Raw genomic sequence first — 15814 nt, 5'->3', positions numbered from 1 at the left:
GATAATATGTGTCATTATGTAGAGCAGGATACTTGCCAAAAACGCTTTTTGTAGGGAGCTTTCTTCCATAAGTTCATCGGTAGAGTGAATTCCTCTTCCCCTGCTTGTACCATTTCGATACTTCCTTTTTTGCTGACTCACTTTGTAGATCTTTTTCCAACTCCGTTTTGTCTTCTTGCGATTCTTTCAGGTCTTTTGCCCAGCTTACCAACTGATAGTATTTAAACCTGGATAGTTTTCCATCTGTGCTTGTTGATAAGGAGTCCCAGCTTTTCCAACGACTTTCTTGTAACAGTTGCCTCAGAATCACTGTTTATGATGCATGTTTCATTTGATGATTCAAATCAAATTATATGGAAAGTATAAAAATATGTGTGCCCCTTGAAGATCAATATTATATTGAGGACAGAATATTGAAAATAAAAATATCGACTTGATAGTCAGTCAAGATTTTCTATACCCAGCTCTACATACAAATGTACCTATCCGGTACGTATATCTTTGTTACATAGCTGTGGAGTTGGGACTAGTGAACCTGTACTGTTGACTCTGGGTGTCCTGGTGTGTGAACAATACACAAGCACTATAAAGTCAGAGATTGCTTAGATGTTTTCCTTTGTTTAAAAAAAAAAAGCCTAAAAATGTCTGGCTCCTTGATGGTGCAAGGACTTATAGCTCTGCATTGCAATGTTTTTCTTGTACATAAAAGCATTGTGAGATGAAGAAGCTGTGTAAAATTGCATTTGAAAGTGGCCATGTCCCACCCTTTGGTTGATTTGTCCTGTTGGTGGTGGGTAGGGCTGGGCTTCTCCTTCCACCCTGTTCCCCACCGCATCTTCTAATTTGTGAGGGGAGCGGGAGATATAGAGGGAGTGAAGGCCGGCCACTGGAGGGAGGGGCAGGGGGAAGGAGGAGTGAAACTCCCTGCAAAGAGCACTAAGCTGATAGAAGAGCAGAGTATCCATGGGGCCAGAATCTGCCACCAGAGAGAAAAAAGTCCTGCTAGGGTAAAAGTCAGACGACTTGGAGAACCCCTAAGCTTGTAGCACGTTTAGCCATACCAGCCGTCTGTAAGGGGGAGGGGGGAGAGGGGAGGTAAATGTCGGATTGTGAGCAATGGGCATGGCATTTGCAGAAAGCATGCTAAAACTAGAATATCTCCGAAGGCTGTTCCAGGCCCAACGTAAAGTCTCGACCGTGTCAATCTCACAGAGGTTTCAGGGGAGCAAAAAGCTCTGTCGAGAGCGGCCAGGGGCTGCAAGGCCTGCCTCCACTGTCATATGCAGCTGGAAATGTGTTGGATAAAGGCAAAAGTGAAGAAAGCTAGCTGGGGCTCTAAGGGCGTAAAGCTTAATGTCTGGGGCACTCACACCCCTCGCGATAGCGGAAGAGTCGATATGCTATAGGCGACTCTGGGCTGCCGGTCCACCCAGACAAAGGAGATAATCCGAGAGCAGAGCCTACGGAAGAAGTGAGCAGTGAGGGGAATAGGAACATTTACAAATAAGTACAAGAACTTTAGGAGTACAACCATCTTATTGATGGCGATATGACCCGCCAGGGAAAGGGGAAGGTGCGGCCAGACCTGGACCTTAGACTCTAACCAGTTCACAGCGCGGCCGAAATTAGACTTCCAGAGCTCGTCCACATCCCTCCCGAGCCAGATTCCGTGGTACCGTGTGGCTCGAATTGTCCAGACAAATGGAAAATCAGGAGTAAAGGGGACTTTAGCGCCGGTAAGGGGGAAAAGGATGGATTTACTCCAGTTAATTTGGATACCAGAAAGACCCCTGAAGTGGACCACCACGCGGATCATGGAGGCGAGATTCTCCTGGGGGTTATTAACGTAGAGTGTGACATCGTCCGCGTACGTGGAAACGACCAGGGCACGAGCAGCGAAGCCGAAGCCTCTTTGCGTGTGGTGCTGTCGGAGTTGCGCGGCAAGAGGTTCCATAGCGAATAGCATGGATGAAAGAGGGCACCCTTGCCTTCTCCCTCGCGCTATAGGAATGGGTTCCGAGATCTGTCCTTTGATCCTGAGGCGGGCTATTGGGAGGTTTTCCCACCCTGGAAGAAGTTTAACGTCTGGCATTGCCAGGTGTAAATTTCCAACCTTTCTCAGTATGGCAAAAGATTAGAGAAGAGCTGGTAAAAACCCTTAAAACATGCAAGTTAGTAGGTTTGTACATACTCAAAAGGGTATTCAAATCCTCAAACTATTGCTTAACACTACCTTCAAGTGTGTAGATCTGTAGAAAGGTGGCAAAATAGGGGATTTGCTAGTATTCAAACCCTACTGTGGTATGAGCCCCGACATAATCAAAGAGGCTAGATCAGAACTCTTTTATAATGAGATTTCTGCTATAATTTGTCACTACGCTGCATGGCAGTAAAGGGACAAGTGGATTTGGTTAGAGGGCGAGTAGATTTATGAAGCAACATGCAACATGGACAAGTAGATATTTTATTAAATTCCACACCTCTGTAAACTATTACAGGTAAATAGTTGTTTTGTATTTTATGCTGTTCACTTTACTTTAATCCTTTGTATAATTAATTTTTAGAAAATGTGTGCCTTCTTTGCCCCTTATGCTGGATTGTAACAGAGCAAAATAACAGCTTTCAAGATATTCTCACATCGGTTTTATGTTCTATCTCTCAGTGTACTGTTAGTGTTTATTGTTGGTCCTTCTTGGCATTAAGGTTTGATTTTTGGAGAAACCTTTTGGGCATCTGCTTATTGATGTGAGGAATACAATATTTCTAATGTTAATTGTTAATTTGATTGTTTCTCTCCACAGATTGTCTTTCTATTCTTCTCACTTTCTTGCTTCCTTCCTCTGCCAAATGACATGTGACTTCTAGAAGCTCAATTAATTTTGTGTATTGTCTCATTAGATTTGCTGCTTAAATCAGATTATAATCATGTGTTGGTCATAAACTCCACTGGTAGAAAGATTGTTACCACTGATGTCTAAGTAAATAACTTGATATTTTTTTCCTCTCATAGATCATGGACAGTCATTTATTTCTAGGACTGGAAAAACCACTGACGTCACAAAGATAAAGGGGTGGCGGGACAAGTTTTCAACAAATACCTCTTCCAATACTGAAGGTAATTTATCCAATGAGCGCCTTTAAATGCTTGAGATTGTTTTTTATTTGCAGCATACTTCATTATGTTAAGTAGTTAAATGCACACCTTAATGTATTGATATATTGTGCTTGCTGATTGGGATGTTAAGAATGTAGTTTGCTTTGGAAATTGCGTGCTAGCTTTTGCTTTTGTTTGCTAGCTGTCTCTGATATCCTGTATGATTTGTCAAAAATTTTAAAGATTTCAAAAAAGCTTGCGGCTTAAAGCAGGAGCACCTTGAGAAACAAGTTATGTACCTTTATTATCACACTTTCTGGTGGAGACTTTATCTAACTGCAGATTCTTCTGCTTTTGAATCCTCTGAGAGGTCAGAATGGATCTGGACATTTTTCTATAGTAGATCTAATAGGCTTTCATTGCATTCCACAGCAATTTCATCCCACCTCTGGAAGAGATGAGACAGAGTTGTGTAATCCCTTAATTCTCTTCCAGGGGATACTCCTCAATAGTCATAAGCACTGAACGTGCGTGACCCCGAAGCAATAGCCAATTATATGCATATATCTACATATATATATATATATATATATATATATAAATACACATAAAAAACCCATATATATATATATATATATATATATATATATATATATATATATATATATATATATAATATGCATATACACATAAATATGCAGCCTGAAATACACGATACTAGGCTAAAAAAACTGCCATTATTGCATGTAACACTTTTACATTTGCTAAATAAAGACATATGTAATACATTATATGATAATGTAAAGAAGAAACACTGCCTTTATTTCCAAAGATAAAACAGGCAGGATCATAGAGGCAGATTTATCCTACATAGGCTGCATAGTAACAACTGAAAAACTTGGCGCCGTGCCTTAAAGACCTCCATGAGCCTCCAGGGTACCATCATGCACCACAGGTGACAGTTAGGTCAGTTCTTTTTTTCCGGCTCCTTCTGTGAGGATCCTGGAGCATTGAGCTCGCCAGTTTGTGATATTATATCACTGTAATCTGGTATTTCTCTAATTTTTTCGTCTTTACTCGACGTCTTTAGTCATTGTTTGACTAATTCAACAATTTGTTCCTGGTTTTTGACTATTTTTCCAGTCATAATGCCGGCCTTGTTTGTTAAGTGTCCGGCCTGTGGTTAAAAAAATGGCCAAGTCAGACCCTCATTCGGTCTGTGTAGCTTGTTTACCATCTTCTCACAAGCCAGAACTCTGCTACCACTGCAGCAAGTTGTCTAACCGAACTCTCAGGTAGAGGGAGAAAAGCAGGCTACAGTCCCTGTATGACAGAGGAGAAACTGTGAGTGGAAGAGAAGATGTTCATTCCAAGAGGCCTTCTTCTCAGCACAAAGAGCGCAAAGACAAAGGGGAGAAGAGAAAACATTGGTCCCCTACTGCGTCGAGGGACAGATCTTCTTCTAAGGTACCTCTGTGTTCAAAATCGGCATCGAAATCACCATCGCGGCGACCGTCGACGACGAGGCATCCTTCGCCGTCGAAGAAGATCATGCTGTCGAAGCAAGGTGAGAAGAGACATGAGAGTAGGCGGTCCAGGTCCGGCTCGCCTACGACTGCAAGAGGGCGGGACTCGACGCCTAAGAGACCATCGCCGCCGAGGAAATCGCCGCCGAGGAAATCGCTGCAGAGGAAATCGATGCCGACGAGGAGATCGCTGTTGAAGAGATCGTCGTCGAGGAGGTCGTCGTCGGCGACTCCTGCACCTTAGAAGCCTAGGACGGTGTCTAAAGACCGGTCTAAGGCTAATACTATGTTTTCTGGGAGTTCCTCTTCCTCCCCTGAACTACAGATTGTGAAAGCCTCTCCAGAGCCCTCGAGAGCACATTCACCTGTTCAGCCCGCAACTAATATCTCGCCGCGCTGGCTGGGAGAGATTAAAGACTGGAAGATAAGGAAAATAAATCTTCCAAGTTCTTATTCCAGGTCTCCTGTGTCTGCAAGACCTGCTTCAAGATCAAGATCCTCTCAAAGACAGTTGGTGCACTCTCCGAGAAGACGTGAGCGTACTCCTCCGAGAAAGTCTCCATCAGTGAGGAGGTGGACTTCACCTTTGTCTATATCGTCACGTTGCCATTCTTCGAGGAGGCGCAATACTAGATCCTCTACAAGATCTACAAAGTCGAAAAGGGGCTATTCGCTGACACTGTCATCAACTCCTCCAAGTAGGATTTCACCGATTGATGGCGTGATTACCTTTAATGAGGTTCTCTGTCGTGGAGCAGCTATCGAAATGCCGGTCTCTACCACCAAGACAACGGTCATTTCAAGACTGTAGTAGTGTGGCTCACTGGTTAGAGGCGGCAGACCCGAGAGCAGAGGACGGCCCGGGACCAGGGTTCGATTCCCGGCGCGGCAGGTTTCTGGACCAGGGTCAGCGGACTCGATAATTCTCTCGCCTCGGTGCCCACTCTGATCAGCGATCACACTCTGCAACTCTGGGCATTAGCTTGCCTCATCTTCACTAACGGCCCCACCAGACCGCCGGGGATGTCTGGTCTCACCCCGGAGATACCCATTAAGGGACCATCTCTCAGGGAAGCCAGGAAGGGTTTCGCAGTGGTCGAAGCGCCTTGGGACCCTCCGGGTAAGTAGTGCGCTATATAAATGCCTATACATACATACATATAAATACATACATACATACATACATACAGTAAGGCTATGGACTCAGTAGGAAAGAGAATGTGTGCCACCTCTGCTTCCTACATGAAAGTCGCCAGCGCTTCAGCTTTGCTGGGTCGCTATGACCGTGCCCTATGGGACTCCATGTCTCGTTTCGCAGAGAAGCTTCCAAAAGAAGACAAACACGATCTTCTGGAGATCTTACATGAAGGTGGGCTAGTAGCTAACCAGGGGATTAGTGCAGCTGTTGATGCTTCTGACTTATCTACGCATGGTTATGCGCCAGGCGCTCCGCTTGGTTGAGGCTCACGGGTCTTAAGCCTGAGGCACAACACCGAATTCTTAACCTGCCCTTTAACGGAAAATCACTCTTCGGATCACATGCCGATGATGAGATGTCACGTATGAAAACAGAACTTGATACAGTGAGAGCTGTTGGTCTTGAGAAAAGGAAGGATTTTAAGAAAAAATACTATCCGTACGACAGGAGACAGAACCAGCAGAGGGTTCAAACCCCTCAATGGTCGTCTCAGCAGAATCAGGGAAGATCTCCGTTCTCCCAGCATCGTCTTGGTCAAGGAAGAGGTGGCATTTCCAGGCAGTCTGCACCTGGAAACAAGCAGTAGCAACAAAAACAGTGAGTTTTTGCTTCCCCTGAGCCCGTTACCCACTCCGGTGGGGGCAAGTGTTCATTTTTGCCTGGAAGAGTGGACAAACATCACAATAGACAAATGGGTTCTGAATATTGTAAAGAATGGATATGCCATCAGATTCAAGTCCCCTCCGCCTTCCATTCCTCCTCAAAAGTCTGTGACCCATCGTATTCATCTTTTGAGACAAGAAGTGTCTGCCTTGATCTTAAAGAATGCCATCGAGGAGGTCCCAAAGAAACAGCGTCAGCAAGGCATTTACTCCCAATATTTTCTAGTTCCAAAGAAAGGTCCAAACAAGGAGTTCAGGCGCATACTAGATCTCCGGCGCCTCAACAAGTTCATTCGGCGAGAAAAGTTCAGAATGTTGGCATTACATCAAATAATTCCATTTCTGCATCAAGGGGACTGGATGTGCTCCATAGATCTACAAGATGCTTATTTTCACATCCCCATCGCCCCAAAGCATCGGAGGTTTCTAAGGTTTTGCCTCCAAACAAGCCACTTCCAGTTCACAGTCCTACCCTTCGGGCTAAAGTCAGCTCCTCGCACGTTTTCAAAGTGCATGGCAGTCATAGCGGCTTTCCTGAGGAAGAAGCACATTTTCGTCTATCCCTACCTAGACGATTGGCTGCTGAAGAGTGTGTCTCCGATTCTGCTTCAGCAACATCTCACGTTCTGCATACATCAGCTGCGGAGACTTGGCCTGCACGTGAATTTCAAGAAGTCTATCCTCAATCCAATGCAGAGGATACACTATCTAAGCGCACTTCTGGATTCAAAGGATGCAAAAGCGTATCCTTCGGAGGAGAGACTATCCTCTATTCTCCTCAAGTGTCAAACGCTACTGAAGACTCCTCATCCCACGGCCAGGCAGATCTCGTCTCTTCTAGGGTCCATGGCTTCATGCATTTTCCTTGTTCCAAACGCCAGGCTGCACATGAGACCTCTTCAACAGTCTCTGGAGGACCAGTGGCCCCAATTTTCAAGTCGTTGGGAGGACAAACAGTCACTACCCTGGTCAGTACAGATCTCCATCCGATGGTGGATGCAGCGGAGTCATCTGGTAGTGGGAGTCCCTTTCCAGGAGGACATGCCCAGACAATCACTGGTGACGGATGCGTCCCTTCAGGGATGGGGCGCCCATCTGAGATCGCTTCAAATTTAAGGAGTGTGGTCAGAGAAAGAAAGACTGTATCACATAAACATGTTGGAAGTCAGAGCTGTCCACCTAGCTCTCAAGGCTTTCTTTCCCGCGATCAAGACATCCTCCCTGCTTGTTCAAACGGACAATACAACAACGATGTACTATCTGAACAAGCAGGGCGGAACGAGATCCAGACCTCTGTTGCTCGAAGCGCAAGCAATCTGGAAGTGGCTTCTGGCTCGGGGTATGAGCATACCAGGTGTCCTCAACATCCAAGCGGACGACCTAAGCAGACACTTCGCAGAAGCACACAACTGGGTCTTAAAAGAAGAAGTAATAAAAGATGTCTTCCAGGCCTGGGGGACACCAGAAATCGATCTCTTTGCAGACGCCGAAAACGCAAAATGCCGCATCTTCGTGTCCAGATACCCACAACGAGGGTCTAAGGGGAATGCTCTATGGATGGACTGGTCAGAGACATTACTCTACGCTTTTCCACTGATTCCACTCATTCCCTTGGTGTTCAAGAAACTGTACAAGTCCAAGACAGACATGATCCTGGTGGCTCCGGATTGGCCACGCCAATGTTGGTACCCGGATCTCCTGTATCTGTCCAAAGTACCGCACAGGATGCTTCCTTGCTGTCCGGATCTACTGACCAGAGGGAACAGCAGACTGTTCCATCCCAACCTGCCGTCCCTGAAGCTAGCAGTATGGCTCCTGAAGTTCGTCCGATATGGGCACTTGGGCCTCTCGCAGGACTGTATGCACATTTTGAGAGAGGCGAGGAGAGCTCTACAAGAAAGTCGTATGCTTTCAAGTGGAAGCGGTTTTTCATGTGGTGTGTTGCTGAAGGTCATGACCCGATTCGAGGTTAAGAACAGGTACTGTTACCATACTTACTTTCTTTGGCCAAAGCAGGTTTACAGTATTCTTCTATAAAGGTCCATCTGGCAGCAATAGCAGCATATTGAAAGTCTCCCACTCAGGTTTCTTTCTTTCAAATGCCAGTGGTAAAGGATTTTCTGGAGGGTCTCAAGAAAGTTTACCCTCCGGTGAGGGCTCCCTCTCCACCGTGGGAGTTGAATGTGGTTTTGTCCAAATTGATGGGTCCCCCATTCGAACCTATTCATAAGGCGTTACTTCAACATCTGTCGTGGAAGGGGGCCTTCTTAGTAGCTATCACTTCTGCGTGCAGGGTGAGTGAGATACAGGCTTTTTGTTCTACAGAACCTTATCTCATTTTCCATGCGAATAGAGATTCCTTCCTAAGGTGATCTCGGCTTTTCACATTAACCAGTCAGTTACACTGCCTACGTTTTTTGCTAGTCCGAACACTCCAGCTGAAAAAGCTCTACACTCTTTGGACCTAAAAAGAGTGCTGACATTTTATCTTGACAAGACCAAGAGTGTTCGAAAATCTGATCATTTGTTTGTGAACTATGGCCCTCTGAATACAGGCTTGTCTGCATCTAAGAGGTCCATTTCTAGATGGATTGTTTCATGCATTATGCTATCTTATCAGTTGGCACGGAAACAGCTCCCGGGCAAGCCGAGAGCGCATTCCACTAGAGGAAAAGCTGTTACGATAGCAATGCTTAAAAATGTTCCTAATCATGAAATTTGTAAGGCAGCTACTTGGCGTTCGGTCAATACCTTTGCACGCCATTACTGCCTTGATTCTGAAACTCAGGCGGATGCTCAAGTTGATCAAGCATCCCGAGGAATTTGTTTGGGTAATGTTTATTAGTATACTGTTTAGAGAGACTGGTATTTGTCCGCAGGGAATGGTATGGGCTTGCTACTCTATTCAGTGCTTATGACTATTGATGAGTATCCCCTGGATGAGAAGGATAAGTTACTTACCTGTAATCCTAGTTCTCTTCCAGGGGAATACTCATCAAAGTCATAAGCAAACTCCTCCCCGGGCGAATACCAGGACTATCTATTTTTCCATGTTACCTATGCTGTGATTACACTGTTATACGCCGTCCAAAAAGAACTGACCTAACTGTCACCTGTGGTGCATGATGGGAGTCTGGAGGCTCATGGAGATCTTAAAGGCACGGCGCCAGGTTTTTCAGTTGTTACTATGCAGCCTATCTAGGCTAAATCTGCCTCTATGATCCTGCCTGTTTTACCTTTGAAAATAAAGGTTGTGTGTTTCAAAGAAACCCAGGGCAGTGTTTCTTCTTTACATTATCATATAATGTATTATATATGTCTTTATTTAGCAAATGTAAAAGTGTTACATGCAATAATGGCAGTTTTTTTAGCCTAGTATGTTGTATTTCAGGCTGCATATTTATGTGTATATGCATATTATCTATATATGTGTATATATATATATATATATGTTTTTTTATGTGTATTTATATATATATATGTAGATATATGCATATTATTGGCTATTGCTCCGGGGTCCCGTATGTGGGCGGGACTTTTCAGTGCTTATGACTTTGATGAGTATACCCCTGGAAGAGAACTAGGATTACAGTTAAGTAACTTATCCTTCCGTGCCCTCAGACGTGTAGTAGCTGACAAATTGGGATATCAGCAGTATGCAGTCGTTAGCGTGGACCCTTCGACTACCAAAGGTCTACTCCATTGAACAGGAAGGTGGGCGGGTGGAGAGGAATCTGTGGCTAGAGTATCCACCAGAAAGAATGTTGCACTGAAGTAACTTTTTCTTCTGATGGATTCTTCTAATTGCAGATTTCTCACCTTCTGAATCAGCATCAAGGCAGTGCCTACCCAGAGGTGCTGGGTCTGCAAAATAAATTGACACCAGGAAGTCCTGCAGGATTGAGCAAGTGAACTCGCCTTCCTTGTGGGCCTAAAAATCACTATAGTGGTGCCTGATGAAAATATGGATAAATGGTTGTATAGAAGCTTGAAGTTCAAAATGCCCACTCTGGATCAGGGCTTGTCTGCTCTCTACCCACAAGATTGGATGGTGGCACTGGACCTGGAGGACGCTTATTTTCATATTCCCGTCCTGCCGGTCCATCGGTGTTACCTGCAATTCACGGTGCGCCAGGAGCATTTTCAGTTCACTGTGCTCCCCTTTGGCCTTACCAGCACCCCTCGGTGTTCACGAAGGTGATGGCGGTGGTTGCAGCTTATTTGCGCAGATCAGGGGTTTCGGTCTTCCCCTATCTCGACGACTGGTTGTTCAAGGCAGACTCGCCCCAGACGGACATCTCCCACCTCCAGAATACAGCTGTGCCGACGTCGCACCTGATTCCCTCCCAGAAGCTCCTTTTCATCAGAGCGGTTCTGGGCATGGCGCAGTTTTGGATTTATCCTCCCGAACAGCGAGACCAGGAAATTCGAGCTATGCTTCCGCTCTTTTAGCCCTTCTCCTCGGTTTCGGTCAAGAAGACCTTGAGGCTGCTGGGACTCATGGCCTCCTGCATCCTGCTAACCAACCATATCTGAAAATGACACGTTAGTGATAAGTTCAAGTTCAAGTTTGGCATTTGTATAGCGCGCTACTCACCCATAGGGTCTCAAGGCGCTTGAGGGAGGGGGGAAGTTACCTATCAAATATCCAGGTTTTAAGTTGTTTTCTGAATGAGAGGTGGTTTTGAGTAAGGCGGAGGTGGGTGGGGAGGGAGTTCCAGGTTTTGGCCGCAAGGTAGGAGAAGGATCTTCCCTCCCATGGTGGACCTGTGGATGCGTGGTATTGCGGCGAGGGCTTGATTGGACGATCGAAGTTTGCGGGTGGGGGTGTAAAAGGAAAGACGCGTGTTGAGGCATTCGGATCCTAGATCGTATAGGGCTTTGTGTGCATGGGTGAGGAGACGGAACGTTATTCTCTTGCTGACGGGAAGCCAGTGGAGGTCTTTCAGGTGACTGGAAATGTGCGCTCTTCGGGGGACATCTAGAATGAGTCTGGCTGAGGCGTTTTGGATACGTTGGAGTTTTTTCTGTATTTTGGCTGTGGTTCCGGCATACAGGGTGTTTCCGTAGTCTAGTCGGCTAGTGACCAATGCGTGGGTAACCCTCTTTCTTGTTTCGGTGGGGATCCAACGGAAGAGGTTCTTGAGCATGCGTAGGATGTTGAAGCATGAGGAAGAGACGACGTTGACTTGTTTAGTCCTCGATAGGGAGGAGTCTAGGATGAAGCCCAGATTACGTGCGTGGTCCGTAGATGTGGGTGCGGTTCCCAGAGCCGGTGGCCACCATGAGTTATCCCAAGCGGAGGGGGATGATCCTAATATGAGGACTTTGTTTTATCCGAGTTAAGTTCTTCTTTAACCCCTTCGTGTAGATTGGTTTTGGCGGTGCTTGGGTCTTTGGTGATGGAGAGGATCAGCTGGGTGTCGTCTGCGTAGGAGATGATGTTGAGGTTGTGTTGCCGAGCGATGGATGCGAGGGGACTCATGTAGACGTTGAAGAGTGTGGGACTGAGTGATGAACCTTGAGGTACGCCGCAGATGACTTCGGTGGCCTCTGATCTGAAGGGGGGGGAGGCGGACTCTTGGGTTCTTCCGGCGAGGAACCAGATGATCCATTTCAGTGCTTTTCCTTGAATTCCGATGTTGCTGAGGCGATGTATAAGAGTGCTATGACAGACTGTGTCGAAAGCTGCTGAGAGGTCACGAAGGATGAGGGCAACTGTTTCTCCATTGTCCAATAGTTTTCGGATGTCGTCTGTTGCTGCGATGAGGGCGGTCTCGGTGCTGTGTTTGGCTCGGAATCCGGACTGTGATGGGTCGAGTGATTTGTTGGATTCGAGGAAGGCTGCTAGTTGACTGTTGACCGCTTTCTCAATGACTTTGGCAGGGAAAGGGAGGAGCGAGATAGGGTGGTAGTTTTTAAGTTCTGTGGGGTCTGCTGTGGGTTTCTTCAGGAGGGCGCTGAGTTCGGCGTGTTTCCAGCTTTCCGGGAAGGTCGAGGAGTTGAAGGAGCAGTTGACGTCTCGAAGGTGGGGAGCGATGATGGAGTCTGCTTTGTTGAAAATGTTGTGGGGACATGGGTCGGTTGGCGATCCTGAGTGGATGGAGTTCATCAGGCGGATGGTTTCTTCAGTGGTGACTGGGTTCCAGTTGCAGAGGTTGTTAGGAGTGGGGTTTAGGTCGGAGGTGGGTGGGGTGGACTGGTCACCGGACTGGTTTACGAAGCTGTTTTGTATGTCGGCGATTTTGCTGTAGAAGAATGAGGCTAGGGAGTCGCAGAGATCTTGGGAGGGAGTGATGTTGTTGGCGCCGGCAGAGGGGTTGGTAAATTCTTTTACGATGTTGAACAGTTCCTTGCTGCTGTGGGCGTTGTTGTCGAGACGATCCTTGAATGCTGTTTTCTTAGTGGATCGGATCAGTTGATGGTGTTTGCGGGTGGCGTTTTTGAAAGTGGCTAGGCTTTCGGTGGTTGGGTTTCTTTTCCAGGCTTTCTCGAGGGTGCGGCATGTCTTCTTGGATTTCTTAAGTTCATCATTGAATATCCCCAGGCGTCAGACTGGATTCAGAAATTTTTGCGTAGCAATACCCCTGCGCGTCGGTAGGCGTCATTCGCGGTTCCGCGTCCGTCGTTGGCGTCGTTAGCGCCGGAATTACGTTGTCGGAGTACTTTGACGCCGCCCATGCGCGCTGACTTCAGTTCTTCTTTGTTCCGCGCCAGCTAGCGCAGATCCGGAGAAGCTCTACCCCATGTCATTTTTTGACTAAACTTTTTGATCATTTATTTCCTCGAGTCTTCGACTCTTATCGGTGCCGGTAGGGATGCCCGGGTTCAAACCCTGTTCGAAGTGCGACCGACTGATGTCGGTTACGGACCCCTATCGCCGGTGCCTGAAGTGTTTAGGCCTCGACCACGACGAGCGCACCTGCTCCGACTGCCGGGCCCTGACGTCTAAAGCTAGGCGGGAGCGGTCCCACAAGCGACTCGAGCTCCGGCAGTCAGCCCCGCGCCGTTCCAGGTCCCGGTCCCACGGGAGGTCGAAGGACCGGTTGCGGGGTCGGAGTCATCGCCGCTCAGGGAGTGGACATTGGTCGTCAGGATCCAAGTCCTCAGGTAAGAGGCATGAGAGGTCGGAGAGACGTCATCGTTCCTCTGACCCACCCCGACGCTCGCGCGATATGGCCCAGGGTTCGGGCGACATCGCCCACGCGGCTCCGAGGGAGTTGCAAGCGTCTCCGCCTGCCCCACACCTTCGGGTCCCTGGGCACGGCGCAACGCCGGAGGAAATCGAGCGGTACCTCTTGGCCATGAGGTCCCTCCCTCCTCAGTCGGGTCCAACGATCCCGGAAGAAGGCACTAGCGGGTTGGGTGCTTCGGCCCCGACGCCGTCGGGTGCTTAGGCCCCGAGGTCGCCGGCGACGCCGTCCCCAATGTACCCCTCGGTCCGACTCTGGCGCCTGAACGGCGCCGCTGGGAGCCGCTTCCGACGGCCTTTTGAGATTTTTATTTCCATGAGGAGGCCCCGTCTGTTAATCCTGTTTTACAGGAGACAGGTGACGAGGGAGATTGGGAGGGGTCTGAGGAACCTCTGGCACTGGAGTGCCAGTCTGAACAGGACTGGACATATGAGCTTGGGGAGGCCAGTGGTATTGACACTGGATTTGTCTCCCCTCCAACCTTGGCTTCGGAGGAGGGGTCTACTTACAGTGTAGTGTTGACGAGGGCGGCAAAGGCCTTCAACCTTGAGCTCCCCGTCGCGGCCGTGAGGACTAACCTCACTGAGGTCCTCAAACCGCAGTCAAGCTCCAGCGAGCCTCTGCTGCCGTTCAATGAGGCCTTGTGTGACGTTCTTGTGGGCACTTGGTCCAAGCCCGCCACAGGTCCGCCTGTGGATAGGAACGTGGCCAGATGCTACCGCCCGGCCCCGGGCGACCCTTGCTTTTTGTCCACCCAACCCACCCCCGAGAACCTGGTTATCCAATCCTCCACTTCCCAGACCGCATTCCCGACGGCTCCGCCCGATCGGGAATCCAAGAGATATGAACAGTTCGGGAAGAAAGTGTTCTCGTCCCTACGCTTAGGGCTGCGGTCTGTCAACACCGCCTGTCTCTTGGGACGCTACACCCACACACTGTGGGACGTGGTCGCGGACCTGCTGCCACAATGTCCGGAGGAGGTCCGGGCTAAACTCGCCCAAACCCTTGTGGACGGCTGAGATGCAGCGCGATATTCCATCCGGTGTGGGCTGGATACCACTGACTCACTGGGCAGGGCGATGGCAACGACGGTGGCGGTTCGACGCCACGCCTGGTTGAGGTCCGCCATCTTTTCGGCCGATGTCCCGGCCACACTTCTGGACATGCTGTTCGATGGCCGTCGCCTCTTAGGCAACAAGGCAGACCATGCGCTTGAGCGTTTTAAGGACTCCAGGGCTACGGCCAAGTCCTTGGGCCTCTCTGCCACAAGCCAGCAATCTGATGCCTTTCACTACTTTCGTGGCCAAGGAAGGGGCGCCCCCACACGTGCTGCCAGCCACGCACCGCAGAATGTTCAACAGCACGGTGGCGGTCGTGGAAAGCGCTGTGACGGCGGTCGGGGACAACGGCGAGGCCAGTCCACACCTCCCTGCGCAGCACCTGCCTCAAAACCTTCCTAGTCCGAGTTTTCAGGCCCATGTGACGCCAGTGGGAGGCAGGGTTCGCCATCACCTCTCCCACTGGCTCACTGTCACGTCGGATAGGTAAGAGCTGCAGATCGTCCGAAGGGGCTACTCCTTCCCCTTCGAGGCGACCCCTCCAGACATGCCACTGCAATTCAACCGTGTGTCGGGGGATCACTTGCAACTTCTGCAAGAGGAAGTCACGGCCCTCTTGGCCAAGGGGGCCATTGAGCGCGTTCCTGGGCCAGAAATAGGGTGTGGTTGTTACTCCCACTGCTTTCTGGTACCCAAGAAGGGCAAAGGGGGCCTTCGCCCTATCTTGGATCTGCGGAACGTCTATGGCTTCCTTCGAAAGGAGAAGTTCAAGATGCTGACTTTAGCTCAGGTCTTAGCTGCCCTGGACCCTGGAGACTGGCTGGTAGCATTTGACTTGCAGGACGCTTATTTTCACATCCCCGTCCTGCCGGCCCACCGGCGTTACCTGCGGTTCACGGTAGGCCACGAGCACTTTCAGTTTACTGTGCTCCCTTTCGGCCTTACCAGCGCCCCACGTGTGTTCACGAAGGTGATGGCGGTGGTCGCAGCTCATCTGCGCAGGTTAGGGGTGTCAGTCTTCACCTACCTCGACGACTGGTTGTTGAAGGCGGGTTCGCCCCAGACAGTCGTCAGCCACCTCCA

At 48.8% G+C, this 15814-nt stretch overlaps 1 protein-coding gene across 1 annotated transcript in view; it reads left to right on the top strand.

Annotated features, from left to right (window-relative positions):
- The window catches only part of MGA (MAX dimerization protein MGA), a 734728-nt gene that overhangs the window by 169377 nt on the left and 549537 nt on the right, over positions 1-15814 (top strand). Inside the window, exon 7 of the mRNA XM_086937233.1 lies at positions 3011-3115. Within this exon, the coding sequence (XP_086793359.1) occupies positions 3011-3115 (105 nt within the window). The remainder of the gene's footprint in view (positions 1-3010; positions 3116-15814) is intronic.

Source organism: Lissotriton vulgaris, chromosome 9 (genome assembly GCF_964263255.1).
Source record: "Lissotriton vulgaris chromosome 9, aLisVul1.2, whole genome shotgun sequence".
Classification (NCBI taxonomy): domain Eukaryota; kingdom Metazoa; phylum Chordata; class Amphibia; order Caudata; family Salamandridae; genus Lissotriton; species Lissotriton vulgaris.
Note: the sequence above shows the minus strand (reverse complement) of the source record. Positions and strands in the feature narration are given on the sequence as shown.